Genomic DNA, 25,667 nt, shown 5'->3' on the forward strand with positions numbered 1-25,667 from the left:
TGTAGCTCTCAAAATTTCAGAGCTCAGCCATCGTTCTAAAATGCCATGGCAGTTAAACAGAAATGTTGAAAAAAAAAAAAAGTTTTGTAAATAGCAGGAAAGGATTTAACAACGAAAATCCGCAGTATTTTACAAATATTTACAAAATTCTGAATTGAAACAAACAGCAACTTTAAGTTATAAAAAAGAAACTTTATCATCATGAAAACAAATATTACAGAAGTTAGAACCAGCCCCTGTAAATGTATTGGCGATTATAAGAAGTAATTCTGTGTTGACTTTCCTTCTCTCCTGGACTGTCTATACTAAGAAATATATTCCAACTACTTGTCATCTTAAAATTGACTTAAAAAATGTTTTGTTTTCAAAATGGACTTTTGTCTTCCCCTGTTGCTTATCTATTGCAGTGAGAGAAACAGTAAGATCTTTTCTCATTCATTCATTTTGTTAGAACAATGCTTTTTTAATTGACCAAACCTGACATCCCTAATCATTCCTACCTAGCTCATCCTATTTGGTCATGAATCTAAGCTCCCGTTCCTGAACAATCTCTGATTTTGTTTGTTTAGTCTATACTGGCTCAAGTGAACTATTTACCATAAAAATACAACTGGACTGTGCCAATAGCAATTTTGGCTGAGAGTACAGCATCGCCTGTGGTGATGGATCTGGTCGTTACTGCTCCTGGTGGTAGTGAGGGGTGATGCGAAGAGGCAGTTTTTCTGAGCGGGTGAAATTCTGACTGTTGATGACCCTAACTCTTCTTTTGATTGATTGATTGATTGACTTGAGAGACAGACAGAAATAGCGAGAGAGAGAGAGAGAGCACAAGTGGGCAGGAGAGAGAGAAGAGGACTCCCTGCTGAGCAGGGAGTCTGATGCAGGACTCGATCCCAGGACCCTGGGATCACGACCTGAGCCAAAGGCAGACGCTTATTAACCATCTGAGCCACCCAGGTGCCCCTCTTCTTTGGATGTTTACAAACATACATGGTTCAGCACTTAACTGTATATATAGTTGTTTTGGTTTCTTTTTGCTTTCTACTGGGTCCTTAAAGTCCTTGGAGTTAAAGAGCACAGATTACAAAAAGGAGCTAACTGGCAAGGAGGAAACAATGTAAATGTAGAACCTTCATTCGTTCAGTGACTACTTGCACGCCAGGCGTCAAGCCAGGCACCAGAGATGGGAAGACTGGAGGGCCGGCATCTCCCACAGGTGGTAAAACGTCACTCGACGGTGTTTGTAGTATGCTTCATAGACCACGAAAGTCTAGTGAAAATCTCCCGTAATGGTTTAAACAATGGTTTAAACAAAAGCCATCCATCTGTCTACCTCTCCATCTATCCCTCTGAATTCATTCACTTTGCGGTGAATGTCTTTTCATCAGTGATTGAAGTGTTTCCCCATCCCACTTCCGCCCATCTCTATGGGGATGGTGAGATGGGTAAGAAAAACGCCACGCTGGACAGGAAGACCACAAAAGTCCCACGTTTTTACTTCTATTTGTCAAAATACCATTTAATGTTTGGGGAGGAAATGGATATCATCTCTCTCCATCCATCTGGAATGTTATGCATCAGGACAAGGCGGGCAAACGAATCTATTCCAGCACTAAATTGTCCGTGGAGGAAAGCAAGCTTGTTTTGCCCACCCCGTTAGCCGATAATGCTGAGAGACCAACTTGTTTTAAGTAGTTCTAGTTGAAAACACTGGCTTGGATATTTACTTATTATCCTCCAATATCAGTTGGAACTACTGAACTTTTCTCAATGAATTTAGTTAAGGCTGTTTTAATTTGGAAAAGAGACAATTGTAATGACATTTCCAGAATTCTCTTTAGTTGTATTTTAAAGAGAAAAGAGGAAATCTTTTTTCCAGGAATGTGGAAGTTCTCATTGAAGCTGAATGTCAGAACAGTAAGGAGGGTGATGTCTGCCCAAGAACACAAAGAGAGAGAGATATGCAGTATGTATGCAGAAAGGGCGAGGAAAAAATTGTGGTTTTTTCTATCTAAATAATTTTTTTCCTCTTCGGATTTCTGCTTGGATGTGCCACAAAGTTCTGATTTGTTATTTACTACAATTATCTGCGGAACATAATTTGAATGCTTCCCCAAAGCTGCAACACATGGTCACCATTTCTCAGCTGGGAGAACCAGACCCCCTTATCTGCGATCTTTGAAAGTGTTAGGGGGCGTTCTGACTTGTCCCAGCGACTAGACAGCTACTGACATTTGGAGCTGGGGACTAGGTCCTTGGCTCTGCAACAGCCCCTTCCCTAGAGAGTGTCTTGCCAACCCAAATGCCTAAAATGCCTTTGTTGAGAATCTCTGGAAGACGACCCAGAAAATCGTCCCCAAGATTGTGAGAATATTAACATTAAAACATGACCTTAGATGACGCAACTGATTGGACCACTGCTGAGACTGGGGTGTGAGTTCGGGGTACTGACTTTCCCTTGGAGGAGGGTTAGGACTCTTCCTGGTCCACAGCCTCGTTCTCACCAAGCCCTTCACGCAGCTCCATGCAAGGTATCATGACGCCAGGGGCCGTACACGGTTTCTGAGAGCTGTATGTTCTCTTGCACCAAGTGGTGTCAGTACTCGCTTTGGGCGTGGAGAACTGGCTGGGAGAACCAGTCTTAACAAAAGGCCACGTTCCTTCATATTAGGAAGTGAACACCCAGCCGAGTGCACGGAGCCTTCCCTCCATCACTGTTAACTGCAGACAATCGTTTCAAAGCACCACTTCCTTGCAGCAACAACCCACAGAACGGTAAACTCCATAAATGCCGAGCTATCCCTTTAGCAACCTCGACTGTTCTCAGCCCACATGTTCCTTAATATGAATCTTTTTGATAAAATAAAAATTCTTAATAGAGTGTCCTAAGGAATGTTTCGATGTATAATAGCAACCTAGAGGATACTAAAATCTATGCTGGGAACCGGAATTCCCAGGGAGAGAGCAACCATCCAGGTGAGCTTGGGTCTTGAAGCCACAACAGGTACCAACACCTTACCTGTCTATTAAGGTTGTCCGGTGTCCCAAGGCAAATTCTTGGGGACCAAATACACATTTGGAGGTTCCGGGGGCCGTTCCCCTTGCAGGGCCCAGGACAGGTAACCTCTCCAGGCTCCAGCCCTGGCTTTGGTCCTCCGCCCGGGAAGTGGGAGAGGAGGGAACACAGACCAGATGGCAGGGAGGTTCCTAGCCTGGCTGAAGACGAGAAGGAAGCATGCAAGGTGTGAGAATGACACCTCCACATCCACAAATGCACTGGTCTCACGTGGAACACTATGAAGGGACACTATGTGCTTCCTACTGGAATACTGACTCGATGATCGCGATTAAGACTTAAGGCTTCTATTTAACCTGATAACCTACCAACATCAATTCATGGAGTTACAGCAACCAAAAATGTGATGCTACCAGATGCTCCTTGTCCCCCCATCAGATTCTGTAACCCAGACAGCTCGGCATCGGTTACAAACTTCACCTACGTGCCAGTCTCGTGATGGGCTTGCCCTTGGGCGCACCTTTCATCTGTGACTGAAAGTCTTTTGACAGACCAGGAGATTCATCAAGGGCAAAATGTGGTTTTACCCTTAGGCAGGTAGACTAAAACCACAGAGAATGTAGATGTCGTGTGTGTATACAGGTATGTTATCAGTACACATAGGCATAAACTTCATTCACTTGTTCTCTTGAGAATAGAAACCCCCTGTCCCCACTGGCAAATTCAGTCATCACTCTTTTAAAAAATACATCCTAAAATGCTACCCTAAATCAATTCTGTTTCTCGGTTTCAGTGAAATATACTGACCTGGACATTTGTCAAGAACAGGGCAGCCAGTCCTGAAAGCCTACAACTGTGATGTCATGGTGTCCCCACTAGAGGGCTCTATGGTCTGTGTACATTACCAGGAATCTCCCGATACCAAAGGTACTGCTTCCCCAAGGCCCAGGAGGATGTGATAGTGTTAACTTTCACCACCAATGAGCAAGCATTAGGGTCACATCCCTGAATGTATTTGTTTTCCTCCACGATCTGCCTCCAGAGAAGGCGAAGATTACTACTGTGATATTTACCACTACAGGAAGCTTGCCAAAAGCCACCCATACAAGCATACCACTTCTCAGAAGAACCCTCTGGTTGTCCATAATTTAATAAAACTGACCATGTAGGATAATGCTGTTTATTAAAAATATATTCAGGGAGAAGGAAGTCAGTGCATTTATCCAATTTTACATACACATCTGTAGTCTGAGGTTCCATTATTCCAACAGTTCATATAAACCACTGTTTCAGAGAAGAGAAAAAAAAGGCTTTACATAGGAGATCAGCAATTGGTTATAGGTTTGGTAAGATGAGTAGGCTTGTTGTAAAAATAAAACCACCTCTTCCATTAGTAAAGAATGTCTCCTTTATGCAGAACAAGTCTTCAGAGTTTAAGAACTTTTCTTGCAATAACTTGAAGTACTTGGAAAACAGCCAATCCTCCGTTTTCTATAAATATAAATGCTCTATTTTGTCTGGATTTTTCTTTTGAGGTAAAAGAGGAAGCATTTTCAGTGATCTGTCACTAGGTTATCCTTTGCTGGGTAGGCCAACTACGGCAACATCAAACCTAAGACTCATACAGAAGCATTTCTGAGAATTAGAAATACAGAGCATGACATTTCCAAACAACAAACGTTCTCATTACAGTAGGGAAAATGAAATGGGTCAAAAACCAAAGCCTAAGATAAAGGAAGTAAATCTTTGCTAACGGAGAAGGAACAATGGCTCCCAGAATCCCACACAAGGATTTGGCTTCTGAATGCATGCTTAGGTCTTTCCCCTCCAAGTCTCCTCTCTCGTTACAACTTTCCTGGAATATCAGGGTCGTTCCCATTTCCTGAGTTTCTAAGCACTGACAGGAATTGGGAGCATAGCCTCGGCAGCTGGCGAATCAACCAGAGGGAAGACACACATAGAATTCGCTGGCTGGCTATTCCTGTGTTACATCGGAAGTCGGACCTAATTTCTGGGACTCGGATGCTGGGTCCTCTCCCTCAGTCTTATGGCCTTTCTGCACAGGACACCATACAGCTCTTAACTCCAGACCTGGAAGTGACTAGTCAGTCACAGCTGCCCCACCCTCTTTCATGCCCTGTCCCCGAGTCACGGAAACAGGTAAGAGAGGCTTGAGGAAAACTACCTTCTTTATAGAATGTTGAAGTCAAAGAAAGTTCTCGGTCACTACAAATGCAGGAACCAGAGCTCAAGCACAGGAAGAGAGAAGTCTGTGTCCTTACAATGAGTAGCTGTGTGCAAGTTTTCTGCTGGGTTGGGCTAAGGCATCTAGAACTCTCTCCATGTATGTTTCTGATTAGATGACTTAGAACTCACAATTCACTGCGGAGGGGCTGGGATGAGGGGATTATATTTAATTACCTCTTCCTTCTTAAAGTGTAATAGTTAAAAATATGTTCTCATATACAAAGTGGATCAGATCAGCTGCCTGTGTAAACGACACCACAGCAAGTTAAAGGACAACAAAGTCTCAGTCACTACTCAACCGTCTAGGTGGATAAAGCATCCTCAGCAATCAGTGCTTGTTGGTAGAATTACTAAGCAAATAAATTTAAGGCAAAACTGTAATAATAGCAAATGAAGTATACACTTTCTTCCCTACGATGCAAGATTAAGGCCTCTGCCAAGAGAGATTGCTTTAAAATGGGAAGAGTCTTCCTGCCCCTAATTAACAAGGGATCCCACACGTGAAGGAGGAACTAAAGACTACAAGCATTTAAACAGGCGAACTACTGACTTTACAACCACCAGAGTTTGATTCAAAACCATCCGATATATTGGTTATGTGGGACATTAACGAGGCCGTGGCTGCCAAGGGCCACATTATGGATAAAATGTCAGATACAGATACTTTAGTAGGAAACATTGCTTTGTTTATACAGGTCTAAATTTTAACAACAGAACCTTTAGAAAAAATGAGGAACAAAATTCTATGTTCACACAAAAATCTTTGTGCTTAGTTTGTAAAAAGATTATCAGAATAGTTCCAACAAATCAGCTCATTCTCTAACACAAAACATCCCTTGGTCGTACCACTCGGCTCCTCGGCTGTCAATGCCAGAACTGCAGAAACACGACTCCCTTCTTGGGGGTCATGGTGGAGCTGCTCACTTGCCAGAGCCCCCCTGAGCTGCTCTGACAGCTCCACCACACTTAGGGGGGGGGGTCCCCAGCCAAGTTCTCGGTGAGGAGGGGGAGGCTCCATGTAAGGCCATTTAAGTGTAAAATGACAAAATCATCAAAAGAAAAACAAGCCACTAAGTTTCTCTTCATTGGAGGGATGGAAACAAAGGGGTTTCTACACCAATTAAGACAGACTTTGGAACGGTCTGAAAAACAAAAGAGAATTGATTTCTCGAAGTTCAATTTAAAAAAAAAAAAAAAAACCAACACCAAAAATGAGCTCATCTCTCATTTCCAAAAAGAATTATGAAAATTCCCTCGAATTTATGCAACAGGCTTAGGAAGGAAAGAATCTCCCCCCGTTTTCTTTCCATGTTTTATGTTCTTCAAGTTACTACTGTAAATTCTTTGAACAGCGACATCAGCCACGACGCGACTCATGGAGACGTGACGATTTGCTTGCACTGAAATACATCTACACGATGGGAAGTTATGCATACGGCACAGAACTAAAAACAAAAAGGTGAAGCAAACTTTATTTTCAGGTGAAAACAGTAACCTATGGATTGTTGTAGATCTGGGAAATGAGCATGTGAAACAACTGGACAGAGCATCGCTTACAGGTGCTTTTATTGGTGCCGAGACAAAGGCTTAACTGTCCCAAGTCAGCACGGGGGCGTGGGGGGAGTGTGGAAGGAAGAAGACTCTGAACAAGGGAGAAAAAAATTCCTTTACTCCAACAGGGGCTGAAAACTGCCAATTTTCTTGAAAATGTTACATCAATTCAAAATGCTCTGGTCTGAAGGTAATAGATCCCGGCCAGCCCGAGCTGCAGACTTTTGAACCTACACAGAAGAAATAAGTGAGCTTTCCCGGCCTCAGCCCAGACGCTACTGTGGTCACCGGAGTCATGGTATCAACGGTCCTGTGTGTCACTGGGGAGAGGGCAGCAGTGCCCTACAGCTAGATTCAAACTAAGCTATGAGAAAAGTCTACCTGGCTACAAAGGCTGAATTATATCGACAGTTTGTTTCCGTTCAATGAGTCTTAAACCGTATCTTAATTGGGGAGAGATCATGGAACAGAAGCCCATGGCTGACGGAAACCGGACTGCTGCGAGCGCTGTAGGCGGAAGAACCGCGGGGGCCGCAGACAACACGTGACTCCGGGAGGGTAATGGGGCAGTGGCGGGCACGGACAGCTAACCTACGAGCCCACATCTGTCAAAGACATGTGAGCTTGAATTTCTATCCTTATGTACCAGAGGTGTCCTTGAAGGAGACAAAGTGCAGACTTGGCTCGATGGACACACACACCCGGAGTTAAACTGCACAGCGACATTTATTGTTTCAGCCTGGAAAAACATCCCTTTTTTTAAATTTCACACAGCAAAGCAAGTTAAAAACTTCACTCATCAAATAAATGATAATTTAAACAAGAACTTGCTAAAGAACCCTCATCACAACAACGTTTTAGGGCCTGATCACTTTTAAGTCCATGGGGCCATTAATGAATATCGACCAAGTGTCTCTTGTATGATCTGCAAGCCGTTTTTCCTACAACAAGAAGGTGTAACATGTTTCCTCGACTCAGGTGATACATTTAGAAAAGAAATCATGATTTTTTTCTTTTGCTGTAACAGGCAGACACCGCATCTCTCGCGCGATCAGGAAAGATGGAACGACTGCTGCCCTTCTCTCGCTGCGATCAACAGTTTCTCACGCATTATCTCAATGCTCGAGTAGTCCGGCAACTTAAGATAGTTCACACAAGTCATGACAGAGGGCAAGAAGTCATCGGGGTTTTCTGTCGATTCAAATGTCTTCCGGACAATTGTCAAAGGTGGATTCAAACTCCGGAAGCCTGATGAAAGGGAAGGAAGAAAGACCAAGGAACCTATTAGCAAGTTTGCAGGATGCAAACGGCCAACTCAGAGGAGAACATTTTCTCAGCCAGAAGAATCAGTCTGGAATCCCGAATACACCCTCTTCCGCTATCACTACCAGGAAACGTCGCCAGGAAACGTCGCACCCCCTTGTTGCACAGGGTGAGCACACACACAGGTGTTCTTTCTTGCTTGGCAATTAAATCTACACATTTGATATATGTTTAGTGTAAGTGACTGGCATCTGCTTTATTTACCATAATATGGAGGCAAACAGTTCCTTAGGCTTTCTGACTTTTAAAACAGAGTATCAATTCAACTCCTGTTAGGAGTGATTCACTTCTAGGAAAGTAGACTCTGCAAAGCACTCTCCTCTAAGAGTTCCTAATTCAAATGGCCTGAGGATCTGAATTATATCTGGAAAAGTAGCATTATGTGTTCATCAACAATCCTACTTCAGTGTGTTTCAGAGACCATCCTTATGAACGTCCCTGCTGGTGAAAGCTCTTATACATTGCAAAACAGGGTTAACACTTAGAAGCATTACAGCTAAGGCCCTGTAAGTCAACTACAGAATATCCTGCTGTGGTACTGAAGTCTGGCTGGCTGACACACCCGTTTACCCACCGAGCAAAGGCATACCCACCTCCAACAGGCAATCTTGGGCTACCTGTCACAAACTGGAGAAATAACCTCTGCTGCTCATTATCAAAACTACTGAGAATCTCAAACAAGAACTTCACAGCCCGACTACAACAGAAATAAACAACCACAATTATTGCATCATATTAAAATACAGTTTTGAATCACCCCACAATGCAGACCCTCACAATTAGCTACATACTGTAAAAACTTAACTACCACTACCTATAAATTCACATTCCAGTACACTCTGAAATCCAACTGGTTTCTGTTGTCACAGCTGGAATTCAAATGGCAGGATTACTCTAACAAGTAAGACTTGTCAGGGACTGTACAGATGTCTCTGTTTTACTACACAGAAAAATGGGTAACGGGGTGAGACCTGTCCTCTCCCATCCCCCACCCTGTTCATATTTACAGAAATGCTTGATAAAGAATCTTCGGGTCCTAAGGTCTTAACAGAAACAAGGCCAAAATATCAGAAAGTCTCCTTTAAAATAGGTAGACAAATTTAGGGTGCCGGGATGGCTCAGTGGGTTAAGCATCTGCTTTTGGCTCAGGTCATTATCTCAGGGTCCTAGAATTGAGCCCCTCATGAGGATCCCTGCTCCGTGGGGAGTCTATTTCTCCCTATACCCCTCTCCTCACTCGTGCCCATGCTCTCTCAAATAAATAAATGTTTTTTAAAAAAAATTTTTAAATAAAATAGGTAGACAAATTTAAAAATGTTTATGATGTATACATATACACGCACACACCACCCAATTCTTGACCATCAAATGAAAATCTTGCCGACCCCACTACTTACCTGTCGTGAGTATAACCGTGATCTGGTCTGCAGCATTCCATCAGTGTCTTTGCATCCCACGTGTCTGCCTTGCTGCCGCACAAGAGCTGATCCAGCTGCGTGTTCACACAATGATAACAAATTACAAAAGACACAGCTGCATAACAGAGTGAAACTCACAGGCGTGTTTTGCGGTATACCAATAGAATACAGGTCTACACGTGCCAAAGGAAAGTTTCATTCTCAGCATCAAAACGTTCTGCCAAGAACCTCTTTTTGTCCGATGTGCTCTTCTACTGCACTTATGAAATCAGTCTCCTCTCCAGCTGTAGGAAGAAGCCCTCTGCCCCCATGCAGGGACTGGGGCCTAGAGAAACCTTTAATTGCCAACAGAACATACTTGGGACAAATCCTTGGTTTAAGTTTACTTGACTCTTCTCATGTCTTTAGCGGCTTTCCCTTGATCATCTACTTCTAACCAGGGAGAGTTCATAAATCCTATCTTCTAGAAACCCAAGGGTATACATGAAGGAAGCTAAGACACAGACTACTGAGCTGAAGAGACAAGTGGGAGAAGCAAGCTGAATGAAGGCAGCAAATGGGCAGCTTTCCCACTCTTTACTGTAAAGAGAGGCAGATGGTGGCCAGATGGTGGCTGGGGCGGCACGGGGACCAAGCTAGCCATCACAGGGGAACATTAGAAAGCAAACAAGTGCTCGTATCTGCCTGGAAAATCTAACATCAGCTTCAAATTAAACCACCTTTTCTCTGGTTAACTGCCCATCTGCAGAATGACTGCGTACTTTGAGAAAATCCAATTCAAGGCATATCAAATTTAGTGTCTACTGTTACGTCACCCACTTTCAGGGTACTTAATGCATCCTGTTCAGTAACACAGAGGTTATCGCAATTCACGGATGAGGCAGGCAGATCAGATGCAATAACCTAGGTAAGGTCAGATGGTTAAGTGGTGGGGACCGGAATTCAATTCCAGGAGCAACGCCTGCTGCTTTCAATTCCAGGTGACATTCAGTTCCTCAAAGTGCCAGGTACACCACCTGCTTCAGTGAGTGGCAAATCGGAGTGGACATAAAAACCATAATGGAGATTACAATGCTAAATCATTCAAAGAAAGCTGGATTTAGCCAGTAACAGACATGTATTCTAAAGTTACTGCTCAAATAATAAACAAAAGGGATTCCAAACTTTTGCTCCTTCCTATGCCAGCTCCTCACTAGCGAGTAGTTTTTCAGACTCTTGTACTTAAGAAGGCTGGAAAACTGCACACAGGCTCATGTCCCCCTTCTCAACAGCATCCGCAACACTCCCTTAAAACTTTAAGGACTGACTGCAATCATAAAGCAATGTCTTACCTAATCCAGGAAGTTTAGGTTAAAAAAAAAAAAGGTGCCCCCTCCTCTGTGTTCACCACTGTGGACCCAGGCCCCTTCCTGCCAGCCCCAGTAACCCAGACACCTGCATCCCACCCCACCCAGGGCCAGGGGACAACGAGGCTATGTGCTCACAATCACACATAGACCCCACTCTGTTAGATTATATTTAGTATTTATATAATACAAATGTTACATTTATATTCTATTATATTTTATATTTAAGGCTCTTCTTTGCTCAGGAAATGATCTTTCCCAAACCTCCCACAACTCCCATCTCCGCTTGGTTTTTCTTGTTGTCGTTGTTTGCAACAACCTTTGGCTAGATGGCACAGAGACAGCCCGCTAAGGTAACTACAGGTACACATGGAGTGATGAGCGGTTCTTTCTTTGAGACATAAGGTACTCACTTCTTCCGGGTAGAAGTACTGAAGATGACTAAGTGGGAAGACGGATTCAAATCCATCTCTGAAGGAATCGAATTGCCTGGAAACGCCTTCATTTAGTGCCCAGAATATAACCAGCTGCAAAAAGAAAGGTCTTTTAGAAACCCTGACAAGATTTCATTTCTCTCTCCTATTTATTCAATACTTGGCAAAGTATAGTGAAACATCCTTCCTGATCACTTAGAAAAACAACAAAAAAAATAGGAAACAAAATACAAGTCATTCAAGTCTCTAAAATACCTCTCAGAAAACTGCATAAAAGATCACTCAGGTCAACTTCTAACTGGGGGCCTGGCCAATATGAAAATGTAAGGCGGCAACCACCACCAACAACCAAACAAAAACCCATGAGCATTTATATTTAGTGTGTTTTTAAAAATCCATTTATGTAAAAACCCGATGGCACAGAACAGTACCTTCCCGGATGAGAAACAGATGACAGTGTCCCAAAAGGATAAAATGTTATTTAGAAGTAAAGCTGATGTTTCAAGATTCGCAATTATCAACTGTTAAGTGTTTTGAATTTTTAGTGTGAAAATTTTATATCTAAATCCTGATTAAGTTCTTAGAAGCCAACCCTTCCACTTCACTTAGCAAACGGCCAACTGTGCAAATGTAGTCCCGGGAAGTCGAAAAGTAACAGAAAGCTCCTGTTATCGGTCCAACATGATCTAGTCATCAGTGACTCTAGCTAACCCACTGGGCTCAAGAAATACAGGACATGTTCAGATAAAAATAAAAACAAAAACGAAAGCATTATTACAAATTATTTTCAGAGAACCTTTACCTGGTCATTTGCCAGTAGGCTAAAAGTTCAGCTTTCTCAAGGTAAGGAAAAAAGCAGGTAGTAAGAGCAGATAGTTCTCTGAATACTGAAGCGGGTGTCTGTCAGTCAGTCACAGAACTGTCGGGGACACTAAACAAAGTCTGAAAACCTCTGCTATCTACTCTCCTTCTCTAGCAGATGAAGAAAACCAGAGCCAACATGTTTCCAAGGTTCTATCCAAAATCCCACTGTAGGCTGCTGAAAACCCCAAGTTTGGGTGTAGTTGATACTCTATCTTGAACCCAAAGCTCTTCCCACTTGAGGTCAGAAATAAACCAGAAGAAAATTTTTAAAAAAGTAGTAATAAAGATCAATGTAAGTTATCTTAAAACAGAATTTCTTTTCAATACAAAATAATTTTCCCTTAATTTAGCAAATATAATTAAGAACCATGAACTATCTCAAAGTCTTTGCTACCCCCATAAACGTACGTGTATGTTAATTCTATCAAGTTAGCCACTTTGATAGAAAGACAAAATGCAGTTAAGCGAGAACACAAGTGATAGCTCCTTTTCACCGATTTCTTTTAAATACAGAGAAGGTGATTTTATTGGTATTCAAGCTCGAGGACAGCAAATATGAGGTCACATGAGGATCATGAACTATCCAACATGTTCTCTCAAGCACAGACAGAAGCGAAAACCTGAAGAAATGGACTGACGCAGTGATCATGGGTGCCAAGGGTTTCACTGGGCTGGAGAGGCAGCGTCCCTCTCCCCCAGGAGCAGTGTCAACAAGAAGCCCCGTGTCCCCATGCTGGCCTTTCCCCGGAAGGGCGCCGCGACTACATACTCTTAGATACTCCTCTAAGTTGTGGATGGTGACAGGTATATCCTTTCCTCCTTTCTTCAGTTCGATGTTGGGAAACCCTGGCAGAGTGAAATCCAATCCTAGATCTTCAACTGAGCAGCCATTCATAGTCAGGGTTTCTAATGCATATTGTAGACTCTCTTTGGTCTAAAAAGGGGGGATGAGAGATGTCAGGCATGGTCATTCCATTGGTTCTGTGTCTGTGTTTGTAAGACAAAAGACATGCTAATACATTTTAAGGGCTCCCTCTGCTCTTACAGGACTTCTTTTTGTGTCATCATCTACACAGGAACAAGTCTTAGATCCCAAAGAAATAAATCTCAAGCATTTCAGAATCCAACTATTTTTATTTGGGGAAAAATAAGCTCACTTAATTATTCTTTCAAAATGAGATGTCGGTCAATGTGACCACATTTCAAATCAGATTTCACAAAAAGTCATAATCGCTTCTACATGATGGTCCATTTGAGAGTGATTACAGAGCCAGACAAACTTTTCCTAAGTTCTGTATTAATCTTCATGAATCCAATTATACATATAGTTAACTGCCATTCCTTAGACAGGAAACCATAAATACAAAGAATGATTACTTGAGTAAATACAAATAGCGCACCATCTAAGGAATGTTAATTAACTTTTATTCCACCCCCCCCCCCCCCCCCCCCCCCAACCTGGAAAAGCTCAAGTCTAAGGGACACCCTGGAGATTTCTCATCCTATGATTTCAGGACTTCAGCACTGTGACAACAGATCTGTATCCACACAATAATGCTGCGGTGAAGAAAGGTTCCAACAGAGCCCTTGAGTCATACTCTAAAGACAAATGTTAAAAGCAGTCTGTATTTTTTTTTTTTTAATTCTTACACACATTTAAGAATTACACATTTTTTTAGATTAGAAACCAACATGCAAAACGGCAACTACTACTTGAAAATGAAGGTACATGGTACAGGAGAAAGCAAAATGGCTTTCCAAATTCGAAATACCCCCAAGTATGAAATTCCCAGTGGCTGAACAGTCCAGGTGCAAGAAATTAGTCATTTAAACTAAAAAAAAAAGCTAGGAAGTTCTGACTTAAATTAGCCATTTTTAAAAAGGAAATTAAAGCCATCCAGATTAATTCAGAATGCAAAAGAGGAAAAAACACTAAGATTAAGGTATAATCTTAATCTGTCCTTCCCTGTAAAAAGCCTGTGTTTAGGTCTCTCCTCAGCTGCAGGTGAATCATTTGATGAAACCAGAAGGGAGGCCTTTCATTTTAAGTTTAAGGTATTTCTCAGAAAGACTAGATAGTAATCATCAATATCTCTCAAATGTTCTCCTCCTGGAAAGCTCTTGAAACTGCCCCCCCACCTCTCACACAGATCAAGGTGGTCACTGCTATCCTAACGGGAAGTCTCTTCTCCCATAGTTACTTAGGGAACATCTTATTTATAAAGGTCTGCATTATAACATGCTATCATTGAGAGGAATCTAGAATATATAGGGTCCCTGAGATATTTAAAAGGAATTCACTGTTCATTTCTCCAGGCTTTACATTACATTGAGAGCTAGTAAGCTTCATGTGTCTTTTAAGAATGTACACTTCCAAGTTTGCTCCACCTAGAACTTCATAAACAATGAGGTGAGGGGCTCCAGAATACCACATACCACCACTCCTCATGCACTGGATGAAAACTGGTTAATACAGTACAGCAGTTTCCACGGAATGTGGTTTCTGTGCTATGCATTTTATACTTTTAAACTGACAACATCAAAAATAAAGATTAAAGATTTGTAGAACAAATCTCAAAAAAGATTGAAGAGAACGGGTGGCACGTTGCAAAGTAAAGAGAGAAAGCTGCAGAACTCGAACGCGAGTTCCAGCTCTCCTCCCACACTCTGGATCCATGGCCTTGGCCAGTGACTGAACCTATCTGCCCTGAGTGTCTCATGAGCAAAGGAAGAGTAACAGAAACACCTACGTCTCTGACACATATTATGGATTAAATGAATTAATATACATACGGCACGTGGAATAGTGCCTTTCCTTGCTTTTTGGGGGGCCACCTAAGAGGTGATTCCAAATAAGATTGCATTCATTTTTAAAATTTACAAAGTTGGGAGCGCCTGGGTGGCTCAGTGGGTTAAGCCTCTGCCTTTGGCTCAGGTCATGATCTCAGGGTCCTGGGATCGTGCCCCGCATCAGGCTCTCTGCTCAGCAGGGAGCCTGCTTCACCCTCTCTCTCTGCCCACTTGTGATCTCTGTCAAATAAATAACTTAAAAATATTTTATAAAAAATTAAAGAAAATTTATAAAGTCGATAAGCATAAAACTGATTCTAAAAAATGTTAAAACAAAATATCTTCTATGGAAAAGATGGACTTGGCCTCTTTAAAATGCTAATTGCTGTCAATAAACAAACTGTTCTTTCCAAAAATCACTAATTAATAAGGGGGATAAAATTAATTCCCTTACAAATCACCTTCTTCCCTGATAAGGCATTTTAAAATTCCCATCTGTTGAGAGCTCTTCTCCAGTTTATCGGGAGATGTGACACTTTCCCTACAAAATCTGCTATTCTTACTATACACAATTTATAAAATGGGAGTTGATTTAACACTGGTCCATGTTGCCTGCCCAAATATAGCTAACTGACGCTGTGCCGCTATTTTTTAAATGTGACTTTGTCTTCTTCTGCCTGATACAGAACCCACTATTAATTTCAGATTGGGTCAAATAATTTTTAATCTCTTATTAATATGTAAAGAATATACATTAATGATATAAAGCTCAAGATTACCCACTCTAATAAAGAAGCCTCAACAGATGTTACTAAGAAATAGTAGACACCTACCACCCTTTAAAACTATTTTTCTGATCTTTCTATAAACAGATGGACTGTTCCTAAATTAAGCTACCTTTCTGGAAAAACAATCTGTCCTGAGAATAGTTTTTTTGGTTTAAATGCTTACCAAAGAAATTCGGTATGATACAGTATCTGCCCAGACACATAACACCCACCTAAAATTATTAAGAGCCTTATATGTTCAAGTCAGGGGTGTTTTTCATTTACTTGTTAATCAAGCTGTTATCACCTGCTGTTTTTATTAGTCCTCTTACTCACTGTGAAATCGTTTCAGTTAATCTAATAAAAAAATTAAACTCTTCCAAAATAAAATAAGTAAAATAATGTAAAACAGTAACTGTGTCAAATAGAAACCATTTAACAAAGACCTCATCTTACAACAGTAGAAACGGGTCCACTTGATCATTTCCTCATCTTCTAACCTTACCTGGGATTTATCTTGTTCAAGTCTTTTCTTCTGTCTGACAATGTCTTCTAGGTGATACACTGATCTGGCTACAACCGGGTCAATGTCAAACAAATCATGTGATGTCAGTGAAGTTTCCTGCCTCAGCATCCACTTATAAAAGGGTAAGCCAAGGGGAAGGTCCACCTGAAAGGAAGTATACAAAATATTCTAACAGTCACGCTAAGCTCCTAGAACTGCCTCAGTTCTGTAACGGACACTCTTAAGAGATCATTTATAAAGGCTGAGTAATAACTCACCCCTCCAAAAAAACCACATTTTGGAACTGTTTCTCTCATTACACACAACTGTTCCCATTTAAACCCAATTTGGGGCCCTGATATTGTGAAAAATTTAATACACCAAAGAATCCTATTTAAACAGTGACCCTAAAAAGGTTATCTTTCAATGATGGATATATATTTTCCATAAGGGCCTCCAAACTAAGAGATCGTTTACAGGAATCTTAATCTATTGGGGATGGAATAAACTAAATACTGTAGTCTGCATTACTGCACATCTGGGGGAAAAAGAGGTTATAAAAAGAAGAATCAAATAATTAAAACTGAAAAAAATGTAACTTCTAAAGTAACTGGTTAACAGCCCATTCTGTAAGCAAGACAAAACTGTCAGCTTGGAAACTTGACACTGCATGAAAGAAAATGTCTTCTATATACTGACCAAGTGTCTCAGATACTGGTCCCAAATTAGTGTTTTTAAATAGAAATCTCCATGTTAAGTCATATGCCCATTAAGCCCATGACACACTGTTTTAAAACCCAGCATGGGGGCGCCTGGGTGGCTCAGTGGGTTAAGCCGCTGCCTTCGGCTCAGGTCATGATCTCAGGGTCCTGGGATCGAGTCCTGCATCGGGCTCTCTGCTCAGCAGGGAGCCTGCTTCTCTCTCTCTCTCTCTCTCTCTCTCTCTCTCTGCCTGCCTCTCCATCTACTTCTGATTTCTCTCTGTCAAATAAATAAATAAAATTAAAAAAAAAAAAAAAAAAACCAGCATGAAGTACAGGGGATTGAGATACTCTCAGAGTACACAGACAAAGAAAAATGTAGACAAGCAAATAATCCTAAACTTACCAATCTGAAATCCATGATAGCCTTGGCCATTAACTTTCCTAAGAAGCGAAACTTCATCTTAACCTTTGCGATGTGAGCTGGCTTAGCCGTCCTACCAAAGGGAAGCGCAAACAGGCCCTGGAGGTTTTGAATATACTTGGTCCCTTCTTGGCTTCCTATGAAATGAGCAAGTCACAAAACTTTAGATGCTATTTCCAAAAACAAAACAAGACAGGACAAAACCTGATAACTAAGAACATCTAAGCAAGTCAGTATTCTCAAAATCAGGATCATGGAATAAAGTCCTCTAGAGCTAGAAGGTTCTCCCTAATTTGATAAAAGAGGAAACAAAGGCTAAAATTTGAATGACGGTCAGAGCCCATGGCCCTCTACTAGAAAGTAAATCTATTTAATGAATTATAAAGGCCCTTTTACCTCACGTTTAAAGCACAAACTGACAACCTCACACATTAATATTACCTTTTGGATTGCTAAGAGTCACTTCTTCACCTCTCCAGAGACCCAAGTCAGCTCTCTGTAGTTCCTGAGATACAAGTGCATAAAACTCCAGTGTAGGCCCGAGACCTGTACCAACCTACAAAAGAACAAAGGCAGAACAATTTCAAATTTTCAGACTTTATGCTGCCTTTTTCTTGGGCCAACCTCTTTGCAATATGGATACTAGCAGCAACTGTTTAATTCATGCACCATTTCCCCAAATGTCCTGATCAGGCTCCTTCAGCCTTGGTCCCCCAAAACAAGAACGAGCCACTATCTGTTACTGCCCAAGACCCTCACGTTCGCACTGTGTGCTGCGGGCTTCTACACTGACAAGAGTACTGCTATAGCTCTTGCACCCCTGGAGAATAAGGCTTTGTCTGAGGATGATCTCCTTCCAGAGTCTTCTCGGGTGAGCTATTACCCTGAAACCAACTCAAATGCCGTCTCCTCAAGAGAAGCCTCCTCTTCAGCACAGGGACTCTGCTCCCTTTTCTTCAGAAATCGTTGTTCAGCGACTTCTCACATTACCTCACACTGCCACAGTTTCATTCTATGTTTGCATTTCTCCCTCAAGGGCAACTTTAATTCACCTCTATACCCTCAAGAGTACCTGGACACACAACAGCCACCGAACACTGCTTTGCTGAAGAACACAGGGCCCAGGGAAGGTCAGACCCATGTGAGCACCCCCCGGGATAACTTAGTCTCAGGGAGTACATCGGTGCTTCTCAAGCCCCCCGGCGCCCTAGAAACTCCTGAGAGCTTTATTAGTATGTTTGCATGGAGTTGGTAAGCATGTCCTGAAGATTCTCGCTTGACAAGTATGGTTAAAGCCTGGGCACTGGTATTTTAAAACCAGCCTGGATGTGACTGTACGGCTCTGAACGAAAAGCCCCGCTGCATGAGAGGCATCCTGTGTCCATGCTCATAGCCTAGTCACTCCTTCACGTTCTATAAAGGTCTGACCAGCTCGGACCATAAATTTAGATATGCAGCTTATGACAAGTTAATATAGTAGTTTATAGGCCACCTCAAATCATTATCCTGATCAAGATAACTAGAGTTCACTTAGAGATGATTTGCAGATAATGGGCATTATTTTATCATTATCACAGTTACTTTTTTTAAGTATCCAAACTAGTTTAAAGATCAGATCCAATCCACCAAGTATTTCACTCTAACTTTGCAAACAGCAACATACCAGGTTGGTTGTGGTGGCACCTTCTGGACCCACCAACACCACCCTGGCTTTTCTTTTTTTCACTCTGCACATTCCAACCCATCATTCAACCCTTCAAAATATATTCTGACCTGGTCCCTTTCCTGGTCTACTGCTAGAGTCTCCTGCATGCTCTCTGCACCTGCATTCCTGGCATCTCCTCGTCTAGCCTCACAGTGCCAAGAGGCCTCCCATCTCACTCAGAGCAAAAGCTCACGTTCTTCCCCGGGCTGCACTGCCTGGGTGACCCCTCCCATAGCCTGACTCCTACTCTGGCTGGTCATTCTGTGGAAGGGCCAGGAATCTGCCTCAGGGCTTTTGCTTCTCTGTTCTTTCGCTAGAAAAACCCTTCCCTAAATGGTAATGACTTGCCTGTCAAATGTCCTCTTAACCACCCTATCCCTTCCCCCATGCCAATCCACCTTTCTTTCTCTTCATCATGTGACCCATCATACGCATATGTGTAAATATGCGGGGGGCGGGGAAGTTCTGTGGTGGTAGGAATTCTGTATACTTTGTTCACCACTGAATCCTGGAGGAGAGGAGGGAAAGGAAAAAAGAGAAGCCAAGAAAAAAGAAAAACTGCAGTAACATCTGATATCCAGCAGATGGTGCTTTAGAGCCACTTAAGTTTTCTCCTTTTAGCATAATAACCCGAGGCTAAATGGAAATCACAAATCAGATCAGTTTAATTCCTTCATCCAAGGAATGGGCTGTTATTTTTAAAGGTAAAACAGACCTAAAATATCAAATTGCACTAGTATCACTGTAAACATGTCATCACAGCAAATCTGTGAGGTGTGGAAGGAGGTAGTCTAAGCTATTCTGGCAATTCACCCTGTAACCTGGCTGGCGAGCCGCCCTGTGACGATCAACCTTATCTTTTCAGGCTTTTGTTCTACTCAGCCACTCCACTAGAAAGGTAGGTACTTTGGTTTTGCTTCATCTGTTTTTTTTGGTTTTTTTGTTTTTTTTTTTTAAAGATTTTATTTATTTATTTGACAGAGAGAGATCACAAGTAGGCAGAGAGGCAGGCAGAGAGAGAGGAGGAAGCAGGCTCCCTGCTGAGCAGAGAGCCCGATGCGGGACTCGATCCCAGGACCCTGAGATCATGACCTGAGCCGAAGGCAGCAGCTTAACCCACTGAGCCACCCAGGCGCCCCGCTTCATCTGTTTTTAAAGGAAGGAAAAGGGGGCGCCCAGTGGGTTAGGCCTTGTCATGGTCTCAGGGTCCTGGAATCCAGCCCCACACTGGGCTCTCTGCTCAGCAGGGAGACTGCTTCCCCCCCACAGCCCCGCCCCACCGCCTGCCTCTCTGCCTGCTTGTGATCTCTCTCTCTCAAATAAATAATTTCTTAAAAAAAAAAAAAAGGGAAGAAAAAGGATAAAGCACTAGGAGTAAAAACACAGAAAAATGAATTTTGACAACTGAGTTTTTCTCTTTCAAAAGCTAACACATACCAGCACTTACAACAGGACAATGTTCTACCATTAATCATTCTAACAACATGGGATGAGAAAGGTCCATCTCTTCTGCCCCTCTTGAGGTATCACCAAGGACTTTACAGAATTGCCCAGTGTCATGGTCAGGCAGCACTGGTGCCAGACTCCAGAGTCCCCGCTCCTAACACTTTGCCCTCCTGGAGGTTGGTCATTTGTAGCCCCAGCCAACCCAAGCTGGCTGCCCCAGCTAGCCTCTGAGCCTAGACACTGGTTTACCAATCATCCCTATTCAAGATGGGGCCCATCTGGATTTGATACTTCGAATTCGGATTCTTCTAGAGCTACTCTGGAGTCTTCCTAATGGTCACTTCCAGACCTGTAGGGTTTAATCTGCTCTACAACCGAAGGCCCTTTGTATCTAAAAAGTCAGTACTCCTCCCAAGCCCTATTCCCCAATGATCCTCCTAGAATCTTTCCCATAATTAGTGGGTAGGACTCAGCAGTGGAGATTATTAAATTAAGACTTCTACATTAGTAACTCAGTCCTGATGACCTGTGGCGCAATCACTGTGATGCTATCATGAACTTGTTCAAGTTCCATGTAAGAGGCAATGTGAACAGAACCACGAAGGATGCGAGAGGGAAGGAAAGACATTCCTGGCAAGAAAACAATGTACTGGGGTAAAAAAGTAAAAAATTAAAGTTAAAAATAAACTCAGGAAAAGAAGTCACCTGGGGCAGAGGTCTTGCAGTTTTAAGAAGAAGAAATGCACATGTAAACATCTGAAGAACTGTATCTCTGAGTAAGAGGCATGGTCAGGTTGGCTTCAAAAGAGCGTGCCAATTTCTTATCCAGCAGCCAAGGCCTCCACTCCATTTCCCTCTGCCCCATCGCTTCTGCTACTTGCCACAAAGCCCAATCCTTTGCTCGACCCAAAGCCTTTGGTCCCCTAGTTCTGCTCTCTTCCATCAGTCGAACTCTATGAACCTGCTCACATGCTCCTAGGACGGTAGGACTTGGGTCCTTTGTACCTCTGTCCTGTGCTGCACACCACCCCCTCCCGCCACTACACCTCTGACTGCAGGAACTCTGCTGTAACCCGGATCCCTAGCACACGGTCGACTTCCTAGATCACAATGACTTCAAGTTTTACTTTTGATGACTAAATACTCTCAAATTAACTTTTCAAAAGTCTTAATGAGATGAAAAAGCCTAAGAAAAATCAAACTCATATTAAAATTCCTTGGATAACCATAGGTGAAACTGCAGATTGTTACTGGTTGTACTCTACCTCACATTTTATAGTCAAGAAAACTGATGGGCAGAGTGACTGGCTATTATAATCAGTGTAATAGAAGGTTTGGAAATTTTAGGTCTTTATGAGTTTTAGAAGTCTAAACATTCTCAAGTTTTGTCTTAAAAATATTGAGGGGAAAGGGAGGAAAAGTACCCTCAAGAGTTTTTCACAGAGAAAACCATTATTTGAAATCTCTTGAGGGCCGGTCCAGGCTGTTTAATATAAAAGTGCCTTAAAAGAAAGAAATGAGGGTTGCCTGGGTGGCTCAGTGGGTTAAAGCCCAGGGTCCTGGGATCAAGCCCCGCATTGGGCTCTCTGCTCAGCAGGGAGCCTGCTCCCCCCCACCCCCGTCTGCCTCTCTGCCTACTTGTGATCTCTGTCAAATAAATAAAATCTTTTAAAAGAAAGAAAGAAAGAAAGAAATGACAAAGGTTTGAAAGTAAGTAAAAATGTGTTTTTTCTCCACAGCTGCCAAGACTGTCCAACACCCCAGGTGAGCCAACTATAGCTCTGGTCCACTTCCTCTTTTTGTACCATCTGCAAGCTAACAGTGGTTTTTACAATTTTCATGGTTGCAAAATCTTGAATAATATCTTACCACATGTGAAAATTAGATGAACTTCAAATTTCATTGACAATAAAATTTTGTTGGAACATGGCCAGGCTCATTCATGTAAGTATCATCTCCGGCCACTTTCCTGCTTGTACAACAAAGGCAAAAATGCAGTGGTTGTGATGGGCCGTGTAGGGCCCGCAGCCCCTGCATGTTTTACTATCCAGCCCTTTAAGCTTCCCAAGTCTGGGTTCTGCAATAATCCTACATGATCTATTAAAAAGTTATTAGAACGAAAAATTATCAAAGTCACATAAAATAAGGTGAAGATATAAAAATCAACTATTTCTACAAACTAATAGCAACCAGAAAATAAGGAGAGTATCATTTTCAACATCATCACAAAACAAGAAATATTTGGGGAGAATTTTAACAAAATGTGCACATGAAAGACCTATAGACTTAAGTTAATAAATGAAACTGAGAGATAAAAAGACCTAAACAAATGCAAGTCTACATGGTGTTCATAACTCCAAGATTCAACACTAATACATGTCAATTTTCTCCCCAAACTGACCAAAATTCAATATAATCCCTATCAATATCCTGGGAGACCTTCTGTAGACACTGACATGCTGATTCTAAAATTACACGGAAAAACTAGGGACTGAGTAATAACCACAACTTTGACAAAGAAAAACAAAGTTGGAGGAATCACACTATCTGACTTCAAGAATAACTATAAAGATACAGTAATCAAGACAGCTTAAAAAACAAAAAAGAACAGAAAATCCAGAAATAGATCCAAATATTCACAATCGACTCATTTTCAAAAAGGAGGCAAGGTCATTCAATATGGGAGAAATATGCCTTCTCAAACAAATGGTGCTAGGAAAATGAAATAGCCTATCTTTAGAAAAAAGGAAAAATATCCTTAATCCCTTACTTTATGCTATATATAACTAAAAATGGATTACAGACCTAAGTATGAGAGCCAAAACTCTAAAATTTCTAGAGAAACACATGGGGGGGAAAATCTCTGAAAACCAAGGGCGAGGAGAACATTTCTTGGGATTAAAAAAAGCCCAGACCAGGGGGAAGAAAAATTGATAAACTGGATTTCAACAAAATTAGAAATGTCTGCTCTTCCAAAGACATTTCATAAAGTACTTATATCCAGAGTAACAACTTAATCATAAAACACGATGCTGGAAATGTGGATGGACACTTCTCCAGAGACCCTATATGAATGGCCAGTAAAACAAATGGGAATAAGAAATCAGAAAAATGCAAACAGAACATAGTAAGATACTACTGCAAACCCACCAAAATACCCCAAATTAAAAAAACTAGACCCGAGAGTTGGCGAGCATGGGAAGCCACCGAAACTCACAAGCTCCATCATTGGTGGAAATAGGAAATGGCAAAGCTACTTGGAAAACTGTGGTGTTTCTCACCAAGTAAAAATGGATCTTACTAAGTAAGTAGCTCAGCAATTCATCCCTGAAGAATTTACCTAAGATAAAGTGTCTATCCAAAGACTTGTACCCAATGTTCACAGCAGCATCATTCACACATGTCAAAAACTGGAAACTAAACTGTGCATCACCTGGTGATGAAACATTTTCTTAAATATCTATGTAACAGTCTCTTACTATTTGTGATAAAAGGAAATATACAGATACATGCAATAATTTTAATGACTCTCAAAAGAACTGTACTAAGTAACAGAAGAGTAACACAAATGGCTACATACCTACTAGGACACTGTAAGAAAAGACAGAACTGCAAGACAGAAAAAAGACTGATGGTTGCCTGGGGGCAGGAGGCAGGGGGAGGGGCGAAGGGCAAAGTGATCTAGGAGAACAATTTGGGGTGATGGAATGTTTTCTTGATGTTGATGTGATAATGGTTTCAGACTGAATACATTTGGACATGAGAATTTGTATGACTAGAATTGTACATGTTGTAAGTGTACATTTATTATACAGGTTAGATCTGTTTTTTTTTTTTTTTTAAAGCAGTTCAAACATTTTGAAAGGTATGCTTAAAACATCCTTTCACTTTATCAACCTAAGAATTACACAAATGTTTGCTCTTATGCAGGGAAAAAACATCTTAATCTTGGAAACTGGAGGGTTTCCGCCTTCCAAGATCATCCTACACAGAGCAAATCTCCAATTTCTAGATTAATTTCCCAATTGTCTTTTAGAATTTCAGAGGACCAACAAAGTCTTACTGAAGGCACAAATGAAGTCGAAAACCAACCACGCTGGTAAGCTCACCTCATTCTCATACTGGATCTCTAACATGGCCCGAGAGCTACCCAGATCCTGCATCACAGACTCCGCTTGCTTCAGCAGCTCCTCTCTGTTCACAGTACGCTGAAAAACAAAGCACAAATGTGAGGAAACAATGCTTGTGTTACACTTTATTATAATAAACAGCTGGCATTTCTTGGAGTGCAAAAAAAAAAAAAAAAAGGAACCATTAAAATACTATTTTTCATTTATCTGAGAGAAAGCCCATGAGACAGTGTGCATGCATCTGCTTGAGTGGGGCAATGGGCAGCGGGCGAGGAAGAAGGGTAGAGAATCTTAAGTGGACTCCATGCCCAGCATGGAGTGGGGTGGGGCTTGATCCCACGACCCTGAGATCATGACCCCCACCAAAACCAAGAGGCGGATGCTGAGCTGGCTGAGCCACTGGAGCGCCCCAAGACCATTTCTAGAAAAGCACATGTCAGGAAAGGCTAAGAAGCAACTGTGTTGCTATGAACGTGGACAACAAAGCTACAAGTTAAGTCTAAGTATTATCTTGAGCCCACGACACACACACGATTGAGAAAATTTCAGGTGGAGAAGAAAGGCTCTCTGTAACCTTGCCAGACACCAGTGCAAGTTAGGGCTGCAGCTACGTGGCCTCTCCCTGGGCACAGTTACAATTACATCATGGAGAGATCGGTGTGGCAGGGACGGACAGGTGAGACAGATGAGCTGAAACCTCCTGGCCCCAACCTGCAGAGATCCTACAAGCACAACTACAAACATCTACTAACAAGATTCATGGGGACGAGACATGTCCTGCTAGATTTCCAAATCTACCAACACTGCCACTGACACAATCCTACTGATACAAATAAAGATAGAAATAGCAAGGCTTTTGCAAAACAAACAAACAAAAAGTATAAGGTAATTTTTGTTTTGCTTCTCATTCCTTCTAATTCTTTTCACGTCATTACTAGTGGCTCTCATGAGTCTTGGAGTTACAGGTTTTCAAAAGACACACGAGTAAGAATCCTCAGCA

The 25,667-nt window shown here is 41.9% G+C and overlaps 1 protein-coding gene across 17 annotated transcripts in view; it reads right to left on the reverse strand.

Annotated features, from left to right (window-relative positions):
* Nucleotides 1–7,521: 7,521 nt before the first annotated feature.
* The window catches only part of TRIP12 (thyroid hormone receptor interactor 12), a 145,997-nt gene continuing 127,851 nt past the window's right edge, over nt 7,522–25,667 (reverse strand). For all 17 annotated transcript variants that reach the window (XM_059393660.1, XM_059393661.1, XM_059393672.1 and 14 more), the window contains 9 exons: nt 24,647–24,745; nt 17,828–17,942; nt 17,369–17,523; nt 16,262–16,426; nt 12,969–13,133; nt 11,315–11,428; nt 9,535–9,629; nt 8,731–8,834; nt 7,522–8,062 (listed from right to left, as the gene is read on the reverse strand). In XM_059393660.1, the coding sequence (XP_059249643.1) occupies nt 7,866–8,062; nt 8,731–8,834; nt 9,535–9,629; nt 11,315–11,428; nt 12,969–13,133; nt 16,262–16,426; nt 17,369–17,523; nt 17,828–17,942; nt 24,647–24,745 (1,209 nt within the window). In that variant the 3' untranslated portion in view covers nt 7,522–7,865. The remainder of the gene's footprint in view (nt 8,063–8,730; nt 8,835–9,534; nt 9,630–11,314; nt 11,429–12,968; nt 13,134–16,261; nt 16,427–17,368; nt 17,524–17,827; nt 17,943–24,646; nt 24,746–25,667) is intronic.

The sequence above is a fragment of the Mustela nigripes genome, chromosome 3, assembly GCF_022355385.1.
Source record: "Mustela nigripes isolate SB6536 chromosome 3, MUSNIG.SB6536, whole genome shotgun sequence".
NCBI lineage: Eukaryota > Metazoa > Chordata > Mammalia > Carnivora > Mustelidae > Mustela > Mustela nigripes.